This window comes from Podarcis bocagei (assembly GCF_964188305.1).
Source record: "Podarcis bocagei genome assembly, chromosome: 3".
NCBI lineage: Eukaryota > Metazoa > Chordata > Lepidosauria > Squamata > Lacertidae > Podarcis > Podarcis bocagei.
The window spans coordinates 9,555,507-9,576,263 of NC_138127.1; the positions used below are offsets into that span (position 1 = coordinate 9,555,507).

General features: G+C 47.4%; 1 protein-coding gene across 1 annotated transcript; it reads right to left on the reverse strand.

Annotated features, from left to right (window-relative positions):
- Window positions 1-7,936: 7,936 nt before the first annotated feature.
- On the reverse strand, window positions 7,937-20,219 carry CLN8 (CLN8 transmembrane ER and ERGIC protein). The gene is made up of 3 exons (XM_081189219.1): window positions 20,004-20,219; window positions 16,189-16,873; window positions 7,937-11,255 (listed from the first exon to the last, which is right to left on the reverse strand). Exons 2-3 carry the CDS (start codon window positions 16,729-16,731, stop codon window positions 10,932-10,934), a joined length of 867 nt encoding a protein of 288 aa, XP_081045345.1. The 5' UTR covers window positions 16,732-16,873; window positions 20,004-20,219; the 3' UTR covers window positions 7,937-10,931.
- Window positions 20,220-20,757: the final 538 nt, after the last annotated feature.

Genomic DNA, 20,757 nt, shown 5'->3' on the forward strand with positions numbered 1-20,757 from the left:
TGTGGCGACCGGGAGCGTTTTACTCCAGGAAGCTCAGCAAGTCCGAGCAGAACTACACCATATGGGACAGGGAGTTGCTGGCCATTCATGCAGCGTTCAAGGCGTGGAGGCACTTTCTGATCGGCGCCAAGCACACGGTGCAGGTTTGCACGGACCACAAGAATCTGGAGCACTGGCGCACGGCACAGTTCCTGAACCAGAGGCAGATACGTTGGGCTGAGTTCTTTGCGAACTTCGACTTCCGAATAGAGTATGTCCCGGGGGACACCAACATCATGGCAGACGCTCTCTCCCGTAAGCCACAGTATCTGGAGGACGCAACACCAGCGGCCGCCATGCACATCTTCGCACCGACAGTGTGGGCGTGCGCCGCGGCGACCGTGGACCTAGAGGCGGTGCGGCGAGCGTTGCAGGGGGACTCCTTCGCACAAGCAAAGATGGCAGAGGTGCAAAGGGGCAAGGCAGCGGCCGACGGTTTCCAGCTAAGAGATGGATTGCTCATCCGTAAAGGGGCCATCTACGTGCCGGGAGACGAACTTCGAGCCAAGGTGCTGCAGCAGCTGCACGACGCGCCCACGGCCGGGCACTTTGGCAAGGAGAAGACGGTGGAATTAGTAGCCAGGGATTTCTGGTGGCCTGGAATGAGAGGGGAGGTCGCAGACTACGTGGCGAGGTGTGACACCTGCCAGAGGGCCAAACCAGTGCACAAATCGCCGGCCGGACTGTTGGAACCGCTGCCAACTCCGGTCGAACCTTGGGAAAGGGTGGCCCTGGACTTTGTCACGGATCTGCCCAGCTCAAGGGGCAAGACGGCAGTGCTGGTGGTGGTGGACCTGTTTTCCAAGATGGCGCATTTCATTCCGTGTGCTAAGGTGGCCACGGCGGAGCAAACCGCCACACTGTTCATAGACCACGTGTTCAAGGTTCACGGTCTGCCACGGTCTATTCTGTCCGACCGCGGGCGGCAGTTCATCTCGAACTTCTGGCAGAAGCTGATGGGCTTCCTGAACGTCAAGATCAACCTGGCGTCGGCGAGACACCCGCAGACCAACGGGCAAGCGGAGCGGGTCAATGCCATCATGCAGCAGTACCTGAGATGTTATGCAAATCAACAGCCTGCGACGTGGGTGGATTACCTGCCGCTTGCAGAGTTCGCCTACAACAACACGAAGCACGTATCCACGGGGGTCACGCCGTTCTTCGCCAACAACGGGAGGCACCCCAGAACCTTCCCGGGACTGGAAAGAATGGGGGAGGGGGAGCCGCAGACAGCAGATGCGTTCGCGTCGGAGCTGCAGGAAGTCCACGATCAGCTGAGGCGCCACCTGGAGCTGGCCAAGCACGCATACAAGGTACAAGCAGACAAGCACAGAAGGGTTGGAGAAGAGCTCCACGTGGGAGACTGGGTTTGGTTAGCGGCCCACGCAGTGCCGGCCAGGTCGTTGGCCAAGAAGAAACTAGGGCATAAACAACTGGGGCCCTACCAAGTCGAAGAGCAGGTCAACCCGGTAGCTTTCAGACTGGCACTTCCGGAGGGTTCCAGAATGCATCCGGTATTCCACAGATCGGTGCTCACTCCCTACAAGGCACCGCACAGGTTCCAGGAACCCGGAACGGCGCCGAGTCCGGCCAGAGACAGAACAGGGCACGCGGGAGCGGCACAGAAGGAGCGCATCAACGAAGTCACGGAGATTTTGGACTCCAGATGGGGGGAAGAGGGGGTAGAATACTTTCTCGCCAAGGAGGGCACCCCGGCCAGTGCGAACAGCTGGGTGCCGGGCTACGCCTTAGACGAACCTCTGCTCAAAGACGAGTTTCATGCCCTCTTCCCACATAGACCTATGCCAGCAGACTTTTTCGACGACTGGCTTTTCACGCCCACGCTTTCGGCCAGCACGTTCCGGGGGTTCGACTCGGACGAGGAACCAACACGAGACGTCCGTTCCCCGGAGGGGTCACCCTCGGGATCTGCCTCAGAACCTTCGTATTGGTGGGACGATAGGCCAGAGGAGCAGTTCCGCAGAAAGTGGCTGGACTGCTCAGGACGAGCAACGCCGCCAGGAGGAAGTGAGGGAGAGACGGACATGGACATTTTCGGGGACGACCCTGGTTTCGAGCACGGCGGCACAGAGATGGAAGCGGAGGTGACCGGCGTCGACGAGAGCAGGGAGGAAGACCCGGAAGAGTTCAGATGGAGGCCCGCCACGGGAAGCGACCGATATCCGACGTTCGTCCCTTTGCAACAGCAGCCCCCAGCTCCAGCACCGGAAGGAGGGGAGGGGGGACTGGGGGGCTTCGAGGGGGGGATGGATGTCAGGGGTTTAGGAGCAGAGGCACGGGCAAGGGAGGAGACAGAGAGCGAAGGGGAGGAGGCAGAAGAAAAGATGAGTGATGACGACGACCCGAGATCTCCCAGTCTTTCCAGTGAATCAGAGGATTCACAGAAAGGAGCACCAGTGGCCAGGGCAAGGGGGGAGTCTAGGGGGGCACCCCAGGAAGATAGAGCCAGAGGAGACTCAGTGGGGAGCAGCTGGAAATCGGGACCAGCGTCACCGCCAGGAAGCAGGGAAGAGGAAGGGAGCCAGGGGGGAAACGCTGGCAGCTCACCACAGGAGGGAGGGCATGAGTCAGGAGTGGCCACGCCTCCATCGGGGAGCGAAGAAACGGTTAAGAGGAAAGTGGAAGGTTGGGCGCGCGCGCCAAGTTCAAATGCAGAGGAAGGCGGCGCAGTAAGCAGCCCCGAAAGGGAACCAGGTCCTAAAGCCCGGCGCAAGGAGGCAGGAGGGTCCGGGTCAGCGTCAGAAGAATCCCTGAAGGAAGAAGCCCCGGGGGGTAGAGGGACCCAGAGGAGGACAGTCAGGCGGAAAAGGTGGAGCAAGGCTAGGATATTAAGTTGGTGCACACGGGGCGGAGACTCAGACGGAGCTTCGCCGATCTAGCTACTAGACGTAGAGTTTGCGCGCAGCAGCGTGAGAATGGAAACTGTAATTCAATAAAGACTTTTACTTAATGATCGCTGGCTAGCGTGATCCTCTGTGAGCTAGGATCTTCAAGCAGCTCTGACAATCATCATCATCATTTGACTGTGTTGCTTCAGCCACTCTGGGTAGATTACAACATACATAAAAATGTAATAAAACATGAAACATTCAAAATCTTCCCTATACAGGGCTGCCTTCAAATGTCTTCTAAAGGTTGTATAGTTACTTATCTCCTTGGCTCGGGGGTTGCATAACTCCATACCACTCAACATTTCTCTGATGAAAATAGGACATCCTAAGAAAAAGTGGGACATTCTACTATGAAATCAGGAACTGGGATGTCTTCTGTAAATCCAGGACTGTCCCTGGAAAATAGGGACACTTGGAGGGTCTGAATTCTTTAAAGTTGTTTTGTCACCCTACAAATTTCCCCGAGACACATGCAAAATTGTAGCTAAAGTGTGTGTGTGTGTGTGTGTGTGTGTGTGTGTGTGTGCCAGAGGAATAACTTTTATTCAACCGGAGGGAGTCAGATAGCAGGTGACCTTCAGATACACTCTATTTATATAAAATTCTATAAATTATACATGGCTTTTCAATCAATATTAGGCTCCGTTCCAGGGATCCCCCTTCCCCAGTAGGAACAGAACAATTTCAGAGCCTGCAGTATTGATTCATTCCTTAATATCTCTTTCTCAGCAACAGCTTTTTATCCATTAAGATGGGATTTCTCCTCCCCTCCACCTCCAGAATGGGCCATTCCAAAATCACTCTTAGCAGAATCAGTACACCAGTGTTATTTTGCCACCTCTCTGGCGTTGAGATGCTTTCCAAAATTTAGGGGCATTTTCTGTTTTCACCATAGGAAGAGTTTGGGGAGATGCAACGTAATTGGACATAAAGACATAAATTGGACGTAAAGGGACCCCTGACTATTAGGTCCAGTCGTGGCAACTCTGGGGTCGTGGTGCTCATCTCGCTTTATTGGCCAAGGGTGCCAGCGTACAGCTTCCGGGTCATGTGGCCAGCATGACTAAGCCGCTTCTGGCAAACCAGAGCAGCACACGGAAACGCCGTTTACCTTCCTGCCAGAGCGGTACCTATTTATCTACTTGCACTTTGACGTGCTTTCAAACTGATAGGTTGGCAGGAGCAGGGACCGAGCAACGGGAGCTCACCCCATCACGGGGATTTGAACCGCCGACCTTCTGATCGGCAAGTCCTAGGCTCTGTGGTTTAACCCACAGTGCCACCCGCATCCCATAATTGGACATAGCCAAGTACAAATCTAAACCAACAGGTTGACAACGGGAAGGAAGATCCCCACCATCAGGCCACTTTCCAGTAGATTACATAGAATATGCCCTATTATACCTGATAATCTCCTTTAAGCTTTATATTAGCTCTCACGTTATATTAACCCCCATCCCCACATACTATACATTTTTAAAAGCATACTTCATTTGAAATATTGGTAGGTTTCTCAAATCTGGGTCTCTGGCTGTTGTTGGACTAAAACTGCCATCATCCCTGTCCTGCTAGCCTGGCTTTAGTTGCGATGCTCTAGTGACCTCCTTGCTTGACTGCTACAAGGCGCTCTGCACAGACCTGCCCTTGAAGACAGTCCAAAAGCTGCCACTAGTGCAGAATGCAGCTGTGCTTAAGATTGGCAGGTGGGGCAGTCTGATGGGACCACGTGCCACCAGTCTAGACCACGTGCCTCCAGTCCATTGTTGGCAGCCATCTGCCTCGAGACGAGTGCACCTCTGGGATTGAAGTCAAACTGCTGTGACCTTCCGGGGGTGGAAGGCTGGGCAGTGTATATATGGAGGTCCTCGGCTGCCTGGATGACAAGACGCGCCTCTCAGCTTCACCTATGTGATCCAAAGCAAAGCAGAGCAATAGGTTTGGCACCGGCTTGGCTGCAGGAGTTGCTGGAAGGAGGAATTCAAGATGCCATCCTACTGTCTTAGGGACTCATCTCTGAATTTGTGTAGGGTTTAATCCTCAACATTTTCTTCTCCCGCAAGGTAGCAAAGATTTAGAATCATAGTTTTCCTTATCCTAGATGGGCTCCCTTTCCAGACTGACAAGCCCCATCTGCACCAAGTACCCCTCTTTTTCAGCCTCTTTAAAAAGAGGCTGCTTTGTCAGTTGTATTATTTTTATATTTTGTCATTTGCTGGCCTGGCTTCCTTTGGGAGGAAAGGCGGGAGAAGCACATATGTAAATAAATGAAACAGAATTTCCAATCTGAGGTCATACGTCACTGAACACCAGTTGTGAAGGGAGGTCTATTTTCTCATCATATCCTGCCTCTGGGCTTCCTGGAAGTTATCTAGCCACAGTGGAAAGCAGGATGCTAGAAGGACCGGCATATCAACTGCTTTCAAAGCACAACATTTTAACATCAACTTCATTAAGAAGCGATCTAACTGGCAAGCCCAGAGGGGAGAACCCCTTTTTCATTAGTGCACTAAAAGGGAGCTTAGCACGACGACATGGATATGCAAAGCATTTCAGCTACAAACAATATACAGTGGTATCTCAGGTTAAGAACTTAATTTGTTCTGGAGGTCCGTTCTTAACCTGAAACTGTTCTTAACCTGAAGCACCACTTTAGCTAATGGGGCCTCCTGCTGCCGCCGTGCCGCTGGAGCACAATTTCTCTTTTCATCCTGAAGCAAAGTTCTTAACCCGAGGTAATATTTCTGGGTTAGCAGAGTCTGTAACCTGAAGCGTATGTAACCCGAGGTACCACTGTATTGCAAAGGCTTGCGAAGCCGCTGTGATTTAAAGGAAGGAAGAATAATGTTTCCAAAAGCCCCCAAATACACCACTAGTGCAGAGATGGGGGTGGGGGAAGGAGGAATCACACCGCTTAGTATATAAAACACTCTTTATTATACAATTAGAAACATTTTTTTTTAAATAGGTATCACACACCAGTTGCATGTGGCAGATAGTAACTGATGGGGGGAGACAGAGACAGTTTGAGGACATAAGAAAGAACAGTTGCCTCTATTCAGTCCTACCGTCTCTTCCCAAGTTCAAGACTCATGTTAAACTATAAAAGTGCAAGTAGGCATGGTGTTGGCTTACATGTCTTGGTCCCATCTCTGCAGCACTGACATTATACTGGGAAACAAACCTGCCAACGTAACAGAAATCCAAGGCAGAACTGAACAGACAGGTGGCACTTAGCCCCCCCTGAACCGCCCTATTTCCTCCTGCCAAATACCTTCTTATTGCAATTTTGTCCTCTATGCCAAATGACCTTCCCGTTTTGCAGCCCCTCCTGCAGGGAGAAAAAACTTTTCAGAACTGCCAGGGAACATTTACGGAAAAGAACACGCATGGAGGAAAAGAAAGGATTTGATCCCCTTAAAGCACGAAGCCACTGGTTCTGCTAAAACGAGAATCAGAACCTGTATATGCACAATAGGCAGCTAGCTTCCAGAAGGATCTCTGTCCTCAGTCTGTTTTTTTCTCTCCCCACACTCACTTTTCAGTAATTTAACACCTTTGAGAAAAAAATGCAGAGTTCTGCAAAGAGACGGCTATTGCAGGTTTGCAGAACTGCACCCAGGGAAAATGCTATTGAACTAGGGAGAAAATGGGTTCAGCTTGGGCTGAGAGTAACATTTCAGCGGCAGGCAGAACGGATCAAACGAATGAGGGGGTGTGAATGCAGCCACCTCAGCCAACAGTGGAAGAAGTACAGGGTTAAACTCATGATTTCTGCTGCTACGCATTTTGCATCATGAAAACTTTTGCAGACTTTTGTTTCTGCACAGCTTGAACCACGGAAGCGTCCATTTCCCAAATTTCCCACCACCTGCCCAGCTCTGTGTAAACAGGCTGTGGGCCAAGTTGAATTCAGATCAGCTCTTGTCTGAGGTAAGCTCATACTGAAGATAAGCCCTTTCAGGTTTATTTCACCTACTTCCCCTTTTTAGACGCAGAGAAGATGATCTCTGGGGGAAACAAGAAACCGAACTTCTGATCAGAAGTAGACTAGTAAAGCGAACTTGTTAACTCATTTTCAAAAGCTGCAAGGGGATTATATTCCAAAATGTAACATTAAACATCTTCCGGACTGTGTGTGTGTGTGTGTAATGCTGCAGCTGAAAACCACCTTGGGAGTTCTAAGAAAAACAATTAGGCCAGGGTTCTGTGACAAAATATACTTCTTAGTTCACCAGACCAGTGGTTTTCAGTGTGCCGTGGCACCCTGCGGTGCCTTGAATGATGGTCAGGGGTGCTGCGGGCAACACTGGCCTCTGGCCTTCCCTCCCTTCCTCTGAGGCCCTCTGGAGTCTCTGCCTTCGAAAGGCACATGCAGCTCTTTGTTGCAGCAGCCCTGGCTACAAGCTCCCCAGGCGAATGGCGTCCCTGGTGCTGGCCAAGGGGTGCTGGTCGCCAGGAGTTGAGGAGGCCTCAGAGTAAGGAAGCAAGTGGGTGAGGGAGCCCAACCAGCTGGTCTGCCAGCCCTTGCTGTTAGGAATGGACAAACAAATCCTAGACCCCTGTGGGGCTGTTGTGAGGAGGTGGGGGAGCAGCTCAGAGACCGGGGGTGGTAGCTGCGGCTGCCCGGAGGACTCCCAAGGAGAGGTGAGAGGAGAGGAGGCCGAGGAAGCACTCCACAAGGAAGGGTGTTCAAAGAGGGTTGAGGGGCTGCCAGCCCCGCAAAGGGTGACATAACTGGGCCCCCGGGCCCCCACAGGGGTGCTGCAGAAAAAATGTAGTTGATCAAGGGAGCTGTGGACTCAAAAAGGTTGAAAACCTCAGCACTAGACCACTGAATGAAGGGGGAGGGAGGAATCTTCATCCCCACAAGGTTTCAGAAGTGGGTCACATTGACTTAGACCAACCCCCCTCTCCACTGGAACAGCCCTTTTGTATAAGCTTTCACATACAAATAAAAACAAGGTTACACAAAGGACACACCGATCCTCATCCGTTCGTATCAGAATATTTCTAAGGAGTTACAATACTTCTGGGTTTTCAGTGTTTGCGAGCCGAAATGTTCGAGTACCAAGGCATTTGAGAACCAAGGTTCCACTGTGCTACGGTTTATGGGGAAATTGTTCCATTTGGTTGCGTACTTTTGGGTGTGTTTCATTTATTATTTACGCCTGCTTTTGTCATACAGTTAATGTAAACCTCTCCAAGTTTTGTAAGCCACCTTGAGCACAGTTTTAACTACGGAAAGGCGGCCTACAGATAAAACGACGATGATTTATGTTTGCTTTGCCTCACAGGGCTCAACGAGAACCACCGACAAAATTATTCAGTTCCATCAGCATACGTCCTGGTGTTTCATATCTTGCTGTGACATTGCAACAGTAGAAGTTAACAGGTCCCTTTAAACAAGAACAATATATTGTGTGTTGGATCCAAAGCTTCTGCTCTGATCGCGAAAGGACCCTTTCAACCCTGGGAAGACTTCTGTGAACAGATACTCCCATCTATCAATGGATGGAATATTGCTATTAATCACCATGCTTTGAGTTTCCAATACTAATTTTCTATAGTTGCATTTATGCTACCAAAATGTGCTCCCTCACTGCTATTACTCCACCCAAGTACATGCCAGAACAAATGAACATTACCTTGGGTGTAATTCCTCTGTACTGGACCTTCACAACTGTACATTAATGTCTATTTACCAAGGGAAGAGGGAGCAGAAGAGAGGGAGGAAAAAATCCTGTATTTAACATGTCCTTCATCATGCTAATTTTCCACCAGCAGTTCCATCAGTATGCATTAGTGAATGGAAAAACCTCGTTTCCCTTACACCTCTGCACCACAGGTTGGAATGCAAAGCTACACAGCAGGAAGAATTATGCACTCAAAATAAATAAAAACAAACGAACAAGCATGCTTTCAGTGCAATCCTGTCTACTCAGACGTAAGTCCCACTGAGTTCAGTCAGACGTAACTCACAGGCAAGCTTAGGTAAACTGCCTCCATGCAATAATATCCTTTGCTGATTGAATATATTCTGCTTGTCAAAACAAGCGAACTATACATCCCAATGGCCACCAGGTGTCAGCGTTCCACAACTTTCTGCTGGAATATGGATTCTTTGATCAAGTTTCCTGCAACTTCTTTTAAAAAACCAAAGCGATTTACAACATTTACACTGGGAAAAGTTAAAAGGACGACTTTCCTCTTGGACCTTTCAAAAACTGTTGGTACCTTTTCAGAAGCATCTTAATACCTGACACGTGAAGGGGATAGGGCTGAGAAGGATAGAGGTCTGACCTTATAAATAGGATTTTTAAAATATATATAGCCTTTTAACTATAGTTTAAATTTACGAAGCAAAGGGCAAACACTCAGGGTCTTTTAGCCGTTAAGGCAGTACTAATTAAGTGAGCCCTGTAGGGCAAGTTCACCCACTAGAGCAGGCATCCCCAAACTCGGCCCTCCAGATGTTTTTGGGACTACAACTCCCATCATCCCTAGCTAACAGAACCAGTGGTCAGGGATGATGGGAACTGTAGTCCCAAAACATCTGGAGGGCCGAGTTTGGAGGTGCCTGCACTGTAGTATTCATCGCTAAATTCCTAGCAACCAGTTGGGGAGCTATGGGGAACTGCTCAAGAGATCCAAAATCTGCTCTCTGCCCCTATCTGTTAAATGCAACACAAGTTTTAAAAGATGAAATCTAAACCTCTCTGGGGTGCAGTGGAGCTACTGATCCCTCTGAGCCCAGCTGGTCATGGCAGCAACAGAAGCAGCACAGGCACAAAGATCAGGCCAATCCCTGCATCAGCTCCAGGCTGGGACAGCAGCAAGGACACAGATCGGATCTTACGTGGTTGTCCAAATGGCAGCGAGACCAGCTCAGAAGGACTGGCTCAGCCCTGTTCCATTAGGGGGGCTTTTCACGGGCAGGGGTGCCAGCAGCCTTGTGGCCTGAGCACAGAGGGGCCTCCACTCCGGCTACACACATACCGCCCCCAAAGTGCAGTGTAAAATAGGGGTCAGGACTGTTCTGAAAGAGGTGCCAAAGGTTTGCAGCAGCCTACCCTCAGATATTTTAGACTAAAACTCTCACCATCATTCGTGAGTTGGGAACCCAAAAGATCCAGAAGTCTCCAGGTTGGGGGGGGGGGGGCTGGTTCATGCTACACAAAGGTGATTCTGCATCTCGGAGGCAATTAAACTCACTGACTGCAAGAGGCAAAATGGGCATGTTTGTGCATGTACGGTGTCATAAGGAACGAAGCCTATAATCCCAACCCTGGCATTCTGAATCATTAAACTACCTCTGTTTTGATGATCTGGCTATTCTAGAGTTGCCCAGCAGTGCTCTTTGAACTAGTGCTGCCTCATGCACTTTTCTGGTGTCGACTGTGCGCAAATCACATTGTTCCACCTGCTCTACACCTCTCCACTTCTATTTTTTTCTTTAAAAACACTAGGTTCAACATTATTTGCAAGCGGAGCTTTAAGGCTATGAGCACCGACTAATGAAGAGAGCTCAGCCTGTCTACATAAAACTGAGAGCAAGTCTAGAAAGATGGGGGTCCATCTGGAAACCCACCTGTCCCTGGTGACATCTTGGATACAACCAGAATAGTATTCTGGACAGCGATCTGTCCCTGGTCAGTGTGTTTGCGGCAGCTCTAAGAAACGAAAGGCTGGTTCCCAAAACTGGAACACAGCCAACTCCTTTCCTGCCTTTTCTCGTATTCAGTTCTCTCTTCTACATTTCTTGAAGTATGCAGGTGTGCAACACAGATATTTAAACCAAATTTGCAACGTCACAGTTATTTGATTAAGAATACTGATAAGAAAACTGCGGACTAGTAATAAATACGTTCCAGATCCCTTAACTCAAAAAAACTGAAGCTTCGCGATCCTGCCTACCTGAGCTACCTCCACCTGCCCTTTTTTTTTTTTATTGGTTCCCGAAGAGGCCCAATAATGTCGCCGTCACAACCCTTTCTTCTGCAACACGTCCCCGTTGGGTTTTGGGGACGAGCCGTTTTCCATTGCTCTATTGGCAAAGTTCCAGTCCACGGGGCAGATGAGCTGCTGAGTCTTTTTGTAGGTCCAGTAGGGGTTAAGTATTACGGTGACGGCGCTCATCCCTGTGAAGACGACAGCAAAATGCAGGAGGCCCAGGTTCTCCACAACAGCGTTCCAGTTAGAAATACATACCCACCACATGTGGTAGGTAAGAATCATGCGGCAGTGGAACATGTGGATCATCAGCCACTGGTTTGCCTTCCAGAAGGAAGTGTTCGCCAAGCCGACCTGGAAGAGAAGAAAATCAAAAGTTAAGACTCTATATATAAAACACATATTTTTCATGGGAGTTGTATTCAGAACACATTTTACCTCAAATCACACCACCATGAACAGGTGCAAAGTTTGCCAGTAGAGTGGTGCCTTGGTTCCCAAACACCGAAAACCCAGAAGTAAGTGTTTTCGGAAGCCGAACGTCCGATGAGGCTGTCGGCTATTGTTTCCTGGGCACCTGCACCAATCAGAAGCTGCGCCTTGGTTTTTGAACATTTCGGAAGTCAAACGGACTTTGGGAATGGATTAAGTTTGGTGCTTTTGTTTTTGCTATTTATTTTGCGTTTTTTTGTTTTCGAGGCTTATTTTGGTTAATTTATTTTTGTTACTGTGTGGAACCCAGTTCAGCTACTGATTGATTGATTGTGTGGCTGCAGAAATGGATAACAGCCTCCCATCCAAACAATGACTATTATCAGTGCAGGTAAGAAAAAAAGTAATTTAAATTTTTATCATCTACAATACTGTCTTATTTATTTTATAGTTTTTTATTTTATTATACAACATTTTATTATACAGTACATTGATTATTGCTTTCAATTTTTGGATTAACGGTCTCATTAGATAGTAAAATTCAAATTAATTTGCTGTTTTAGGGGTTGTTTTTAAGAGTCAATGGATTCATCTGTTTGGCATTACTTTCCATGGGAAAGCAAGCCTTGGTTTTGGAACGCTTTGGTTTCGGAATGGAATTCCAGAACAGATTAAGTTTGAGAACCAAGGTACCACTGTATAGATATTTACACACCAAACTCTCTGGAGGTCAATGGTTTTAAAATGCCAGGAGGCTTTTAAACAGCCGTCTTCCAAAAGGAAGAAACACGCTGGCATTGAAAGCAATAAGCTTGGGCAATGACTGATGACTGGAACGTGAAGATGACAGGTATCTCAGAACAGCAATTCGGGTCGTTCCCAAGAGCTGATACTAAGACATGCACCTTTCTCAATCAGGGGGTGTGGTGCCTCTGAGGACCAACAAGAGTTCCTCCTCAGCATCTTAGAAACTCTGATCTATAAGCTAGGAGCCAAATGGCTCCTTAAGCCAAGGATACAGTAGCCAGGATGGAATGTCTAGTTGCCCATTTGTGGACAAGGCAGCTCTAAAATCTTATTTTTCAAAGGATGGACGGACTGTAATGGATTCTCAGTTAAACGTCTGGCCAGTTCAGATGACAACCTTGAGCTCAAGTTAAGAGCTTTGAGAACTTAAAGATAAGTCACTTGATCCAGGGACTGTCTGTCTGTCTGTCTCTCTCTCTCTCTCGTGTGTGTGTGTGTGTGTGTGTCTCCTGTTTTTCTCCCTTCCTCTTTTTCTCAATTATTTCATCACATGAGAATATTCTTCACATCTGTGGGGTAAGTGAAAACAAGCTGCAGCAATTCACGCTGTTCACTGCTCCTGCTCAGGCTGCATAGAAAAAGTATTCTCATTACATTACAGATCTTAGAGATAACCCATAGTATTAGAAAAGAACACAGGATAAATCCTGCACGAAGTCCCCAACACAGCAGTGAAGCTTGAGCGCTTATAGTGAACAGCTAAGCTTCCCAATGCAGGAGCCTGTTAATTTAATGTTTACTCAAAAACACAAAGAGTCGGCATTTGGGTGAGTCTGCCTTAATTAAACTCTTTAATGTGAGTTAAAGAAAGAGCTGCTACCAGACTGTCCCCGGCTTGTGTCTCTGAATATGGAATAAGCAGGTTCCATTAAACCAAGTCAAAAAAAAAAAAAAAAAAGAAGGGGGGGAAGGCTTGAAACTGAAGACAAGTTTATCTCTAGAACTTTACAGAAGGAAGGTTTGTTGTTCTCTGCCATGGGTGGCAATCTCTCTACATCAAAACATAACCAGCAGAAAGACTCACAAGCCGGAAGAGGTGATGGATCTGAGAAACGCACAAAATGGAAACAATAACACAAACAGGACAATCGACAATAGAAGAATCCGTTACAAATCCGTTTCAACCAATAAGCCTTTTTCAAAATGTGTCGCAATTATCGAAAGTCCTTGGGGGGGAAATATTTTGAACCGTCTTTGGGGAAATGTATCCAAAGTCCTCATGTGCATTTTGTATTTTGACTCAGCATCTTTCTATCTTGTTACTAGGCTGTTGTCCAACATGCATGTTGGATTGTTTGACTCAAATTGCATCCAGCCTTTCTTTCCAGGACCAGAAAAGAATGTTCTCCCATCATTAAGGCCCCCTAAAAAAACTAAACGAAAACACTATCCAAAATGCCTTTTCAGAGGCTGCAGGTGGATGGAAGAGAGAAGGAAGGAAAACTTGCCTTCCATGAACTGCCTAAAGCAAGCATAGGCAAACTCGGCCCTCCAGATGTTTTGGAACTACAATTCCCATCATCCTTGACCACTGGTCCTGTTAGCTAGGGATGATGGGAGTTGTAGTCCCAAAACATCTGGAGGGCCAAGTTTGCCTATGTCTGGCCTAAAGCTAACTTATCTTAGGATCGCTAGATAAATCCTGGCTAAAACTGGATTCAACAGGGCTGCAGGTTTCAAAACTGCAGACTATGTCTATTTCCAACAAAGCAAAATAGGTTGTTAGTACACACTCCCTCTTTATATGGTAAGAAGATCATGCCACAGTTTCTAAGCAAGTGACAACCTGACCACTTTAAAGAGTATGCAAGAGAAAGATAAATGTTTAATTGTTCCTTTGACTCGAATGCTGGCGTGGTTTCTTTGTTTGTAAATAGCACCCTGTGATCAGCATGCCATTCCCTCTAATTTTTGATGGGTGGTAACACACAAAACAGTATTATTATTATTGTTTATTCAAATTGTACACCACCCTTTATCAAAAGATCTCATACATTTCCTGCAAAAGAGACACAAACCTCTAATTCCTGAGTATGCTCAAGCTACCCAATATTAGAAGCGCTAGTTGAAAAGTAGAGCAAGGAATACAAGATTAATAGGTGAGAGTACTCCTGAGCAGGTGCAGAGTGCCTTTCCCTCAAGATTAATCCCCTAAACGGAATTAATCCCAATGAAACACAGCAGAAGAAGCAGAAGAAGAGGAGGAGGAGGAGGAGTTTGGATTTGATATCCCGCTTTATCACTACCCGAAGGAGTCTCAAAGCGGCTAACATTCTCCTTTCCCTTCCTTCCCCCCCCACAACAAACACTCTGTGTGGTGAGTGGGGCTGAGAGACTTCAGAGAAGTGTGACTAGCCCAAGGTCACCCAGCAGCTGCATGTGGAGGAGCGGAGACATGAACCCGGTTCCCCAGATTACGAGACTACCGCTCTTAACCACTACACCACACTGGCTCTCTCCCAACAGCTGTTCAGGTTGTGAGAATGTTCAGAATTTTTGCAAGTGAAGTCGAGAATAGAGTTTGAATTTGCTTTCTTCGTAAGCTGAGAGCACTACACTAACAACAACACATATTGGTTTTGAACGATAGTCACTTTCCACTGTTTATAGCCAATTCCATCCAGAAAGAATGCCTGAAAAGTCTAAAATCAACTTTATCAAGGGTGGTTTCTGTTCTTTTATGTGCAAGCGATGGGGTTCTCCTGTATGTGTAGGTGAGCATGGTGAATATTGTAAATATGGAAAATCTAGAGATTAATTACTCAGAAACCAAGGCTATGGTCTTTGGAAAAGGAAGGCAAGAAACTCCTGACTGTTATATTTGGCAATAACAGCTAGAATATTATTTGCACAGAAATGGAAGAAAGAGAAGGTTCAGACAAGGGAGGAAGAGCTTTTGAAAGTAATGGACTATGCAGATATGGCAAAGCTGACAGCGAAATTAAAGAGATAGAAATGATGAACTTTTTATAGAATACTGGAGGCCTTTCATGAACTATTAAAAAAATATACTGCAGTCAAATGAAATCGTGGGCAGGATTCAAGATAAAAGCAGCGGACGAAAAATGATAAATTAATTGTAACAGAGAAACATTTTGTAATCGATGATTATATAATGCAGTAGAAAACGTTTGAGTAAAAACGCTGTGGAGGTGAGGGTGGGATGTCAGCTTATGAAACAATGCTATTATTTTGACTGGAAGGTTATTGTGAAAATGTTTGGAAAAACCTGATAACAAATTATATATAAAGAAACGCCTGAAGGTCAACAGATGAGCAACCAACAGATCACTGTTACAAGTTCGTAAATCTAGGTTTTTGTTGTTGTTTTATAAAAATACACTTTCTGGGAAGACTTCTAGGAAGGCCATAAAGCTTTCAGCTTTCAGTTAGAAGCTTGGGCGCCATATTAGACCTTTATCATATAAAGGTTGGTTGTCTAAATGCCCCTGGCCAGGAGACTGAACCTTTGAAGATCACCACCCTCCAGAAAAGATGCATACCTGACAGTGTTCATCTGAGCAAGGTATTAAAGGCCTCATTTGTCCCCTCCAGGCCTTGGCAGGCCAAGCTTCTCAGACAGAGCTCTTTTGAGGCACCACAGCTCTGGCCTGCCTTCCCCCAAAGGCTTCCACTCGAAAGACAGGGCAACGCAGTTTGTGTTGGTGGTATTAACAGGACAGTGGTTTTAGATCAGGGGTAGGCAAACTTTTTCAGCAGGGGGCCGGTCCAATGTCCCTCAGACCTTGTTGGGGGCCGGAACATATTTTGAAGGGGGGGAAAAACAATGAATTCCTATGCCCCACAAATAACCCAGAGATGCATTTTAAATAAAAGCACACATTCTACTCATGTAAAAAGACCAGGCAGGCCCCACAAATACCCCAGAGATGCATTTTAAATAAAAGGACACATTCTACTCATGTAAAAACACGCTGATTCCTGGACCATCCGCGGACCGGATTTAGAAGGCGACTGGGCCGAATCCGGCCCCCGGGCCTTAGTTTGCCTACCCATGTTTTAGACCTTTGCTCACCCAACATCTCACCTTTAAAAGCATCCACGATATGCAAGTGAAAGGCGTACTCATTTCCAGCAACATTCCCATCAAGGGGATGTAGTGCCCGGACTTTATGTTGGTGACCAGGCCGAAAAAGCCACCGAAGGCAAGGAAATGGTGAACGACTAAGAACAAGTCAAATGTCCTGAAGACAACGTTGGAAATGTGAACAGCTACATTTTCGAGCAGGAAGAAGCCAGAGGCTATGAGGCAGTTGAACCAGCTCCACTCCTGCTGGGAGTAGACCTTGTCGGCTTGAAAAACCGGATCGAAAAGCAAGGCCCACAAGCCGGCGACACAACTCTGGATGCCAAACACGCCTCGTGTAGCAGCCAGGTTCCAGAAGACTTTCTCCTTCGCTGGCAACGAGCGGTAAGTGGCTACCATCCATGAAGACAGGCAGTGCGAGAGGCAGAACACTCCCAAGTAGAGGAAGAAGCCGGCCGCCACTAGCTTCAGGCGGACTTCCCACAGAACGTAATCCCATGAAAACAGGGACGAGGATGTAGGCCCAGCAGTTTCAAGATTCATTTCTTCAGTTCACGCTGCAAAGCTGAACTTGTGAGAGTGTGTTTCCCCCACACCCAGGAAGTTCTTGCCCACGTCTCGGGCCTGCTTACGGATCTCGAACTTCTGCCGTTAGGTTTAGCTGTGGCCCAATACACGCTGCCATCTGCAGAGGAAAACAAAGAGGAAAGCTATACAGTGGTACCTCAGGTTACAAACACCTCAGGTTACAAACCCTTCAGGTTACAGACTCCGCTAACCCGGAAGTAGTACCTCGGGTTAAGAACTTTACCTCAGGATAAGAACAGAAATTGTGTGGCGGCAGCGGGAGGCCCCATTAGCTAAAGTGGTACCTCAGGTTAAGAACGGTTTCAGGTTAAGAAAGGACCTCTGGAACGAATTAAGTTCCACTGTAGAAAGCTATAGGCATGTTTGTGTGCCAAGGCATGTGGGCACATACACACTCATGCCTCACTAGTCGCTCTAACAACTTGCAATCAAGCGATGATGCACGCATTAGCAATAGCAGCACAATTAACCGCTTTCCCACGTTCTCTGCCTACTTCCTTCCAGGTAACATCTGGATCCAACAAGGGCAGGGCTGATGACGGGGTTCCTTGTCACCCATCATCAGGCCCTGCCAACATGGCCACAAATCCAAATGCTGGAAATTTGCAGGCTTAGAAGTTGTGACACCAACCGTATCCCATTTTACAGCATTCACCTGTAATGCAAACATACACTTCTTTTTATCTAAATCCACTGGCTGTGACGTGGATCCCAGGAGGCAAACCGAAGAGGGAAAGGATTTAGGGGCAGAGAAGAGGATCTGCTTGGTGCGGCCTATAGGTTTACTCATCAGATAAACAAACACATGAACAACTATATATATGGCTTTTAGAAGACATCCGAAGGCAGTTCTGTACAGGGAAGTTTTTAATGTTCGATGTTTTATTGCGTTCTTTATATTTTGCTGGAAGCCGTCAAGAGTGGCTGGGGTAACCCAATCAGATGGGTGGCATATAAAAAAATAAAATTATTATTATTATTACACTGACAGGTAAAGGACACTGACGTGTTCTTCCGCAAGGGCTTTTTACCAGTCCTTGGTGTGTAGGGCCTCATTTAGCAAGCTATTACATACATCCACACAAGTGTGATTCAGATTATGGTCTTAACTGAATATAGCTTAAAACGCATCTGTATAAAAGCTCTAAGCGCTGTTTGTAACCATTTTGGAGAATTTTTTTTAACCGGTTGTCCCGCTTTCAATTGTGATTTCTGCATTTGTAAACAACTTTTACCGTGTTTGTTTAAATACCATATAGAAAACAGTAGTTACCAAGGCTGGCAAAAACAAAACAAAACAAAACACTGTAGTTATCTGATGAACAAGCAAGAGCAGCTATGAATACAACCAAGCAGGAAATATCTTGAACAGTTCAGCTGAAGTGTCCCTCTCCACCACACACACACAAAATCATACAGCTTCAGACTATTTGTCCACTCAGCCCAGAAACGTCTCCTCTGAGTGGCAATGGCAGAAGTTCCACACATCAGCTGCTACCTGATCCTTTTAACCTGGAAATGCCAGGGATCAAAGGTGGAGATGTCTACATGCAAGTGGGTCACTGAGCAGTGACCCATTTCCTATAATATAATATGACAAAAGGGCACAATTCTGCCAACTCCACCCTCCTCAGGCCCCATGCAACTACTGCATGCCTCTTAATCATGGGTGAAGAATCCCATGCCAACAAATGGTCACTTGTTCAGCATTTTAGTGTTTTATGACCATGATTTTTACGGTTTTGTGATGATGCATTTGCCCTTAGATTGCCTTGACATGGTTTTCTTTTGTTTTTTGAGTTGGCAGTTTATTTGGTTCCAGCCTTACTTATTTCAGGAGATGCATATTGAAATACTCTACCTAAGTGTCTTGCTTTCATGTTCTACACTTTCAGCTCAATTACAGTGGTACCTCGAGTTACAAACGCCTCAGGTTACAAACTCCGCTAACCTGGAAGAGTTACCTCGAGTTGAGAACTTTGCTCCAGGATGAGAACGAAAATCGTGTGCCGGAGGCACAGTGGCAGCAAGAGGCCCCATTAGCGAAAGCACGCCTCTAGTTAAGAACAGTTTCAGGTTAAGAAAGGACCTCCGGAACAAATTAAGTTCATAACTAGAGGTACCACTGTAGCCCCTTAACTATTGAGCACTTTACTCATAAGGAAGCCTTGTTGAGTTTAGGGACCCTTATGGGTTTCACAGAAGGGGAGAGAAGAGAGAGGAAGTTAAGGAAGAGGAGATAACTTCAGAAAGTTTTAGCAAGACACAGCGGACAACACTAATCACAATCCATCTTCATGCTGTGTCTAGCCTGTCATTTCTATTGTGTTTTTGATATGTCCCCCCCTCTCAGACAAGCATTGAGCACTGAATTGAGAAAAAGGAACAGCTGCATTTCAGGCTGTAACATGCACATGATAAGCAAAGAGCCGTTTACTTTTCATCAGGTTCCTGTTAATACATGAGAACCGCCTGTCTAACAAGCCAAAATTAGACCAGGCCATGTTATTTTGTCATGCAAAGGAACAATTATAAGAGAAAGAAAGATCAGCTAAAGACAACATTATAGCAGTTTCTGGTTGTTCCACTACTCTTTCTAAAACACGCTAGCTCACAGATCTGAGAGGTCATGCGAGGTGCTGTGGTTTAAATCGCCTCTCACCCTCCCAAACTGTCCTTCGGAAAGAAAGCAAACAGAGCAAAGTTCTCGATGAGATCTGCTTTCCAGAGCAGGGCCGGCCAATAACGGTTAATCGCATCCTGCCTTCGCCTTGCTTCCAAACCCACTGATCCAAATTCACCCTTAGGAGGAAGATATTAGAAAACAGCAAGGGGGGGGGGGGAAGAACCTCAATAACAACCTTCTCTCCCCCTCCGCCCCTACCTACCAACCAGCCCCCAGGAGTGCTAGCTTGGCTCCGCGACCGTGGGTGCCCGGGGAAGTGGGCGCCATTGCAGCGCGCATGGCTCTGGCACCTAACTTTGTGGGTGCCCGGCCCCTTCGTGGGGAATTTTGTGGGTGCTCGGGCACCCAGAGCCCCAGGGAGTTGTGGCACTTATGTCAGCCCCACCGGATCGCTGAAGTTCACTGCAACTGATACAACAGCCCAGACGATGAAACGAACCCCAAGACGCGCCGGGTAGCTCTGGAAACTTCGCCGTTCCAACCCCCCGATTTTGGCCTCCGTGGAAATAAAGTAAAATAAAACGCATGTTGCGCTACTTACTGGATCCGATGTTGCAGGGACAGAGGCCTCCAGCCACTTGATCTTGTTGCTGCTCCTCGCAACTGCCCTACCCAGGGCTTCCCGTCATGCGCCTCTCGGCGAATCGGCGGACGGCGAACCCCCGGTGCGCCAGGAAGCGCAGGAAGAAACGAGGCGCACGCAAAGCAGACACACACAGGCATGCAACTGCTTCCCCTGGTCCTGTGTGTGTGTGTGTGTGTGTGTGCGTGTTTTTTTCTTGGGGTGGGAGGGGTGGAGCCCTGAAATTTGGAGCAAACCATTTTTTTCCACTGGCAGGGGGTGGAGAGCATCGAGGAGGAGGAGCGCACCGAGCAGGAGCAACCAGTCTCTCCGCCCTTGGGTGGGAGGGATCCTGGCCTCCTCGGCCGCAAAGCGTAGGAAAAGCATTTTAGACGAGCTTGCAGGGAGGGGCCGCGTTGCAAAATCGGAGGAGACGCCGTTTGTTGAACCAAGCGCAAGGTCCCCCTTGTGATGTTAGCCGCTAAATAAAGAGATCGCTTCGCAAGCGGCGCGTGACTCCCACTCACGTGACGAGTTTCACGAGGCAAATAAGCCTTTTTGAAAAAGTGCTAGTGTGAGCACTTGGTGTGGATGCGGCAGAATTCACTTCCAAGTAAATAGTTGCAGGATCAGATTCAGCACGGCTATAAATGATGATGATGATGATGATGATGATGATGATGATTAGACTGCCCTGTAGCCGCAAGTCTCAGGGCGGTTACAGAAATCACAG

Bases quoted from the DNA above. Each gene is read 5' to 3' on its own strand.
- CLN8 (XM_081189219.1), bottom strand. From the start codon at position 16,731: ATGAATCTTGAAACTGCTGGGCCTACATCCTCGTCCCTGTTTTCATGG. The intron at 11,256-16,188 runs GTGAGATGTTGG...CTTCTCTTCCAG, and splicing joins TATCGTGGATGCTTTTAAAG to GTCGGCTTGGCGAACACTTC.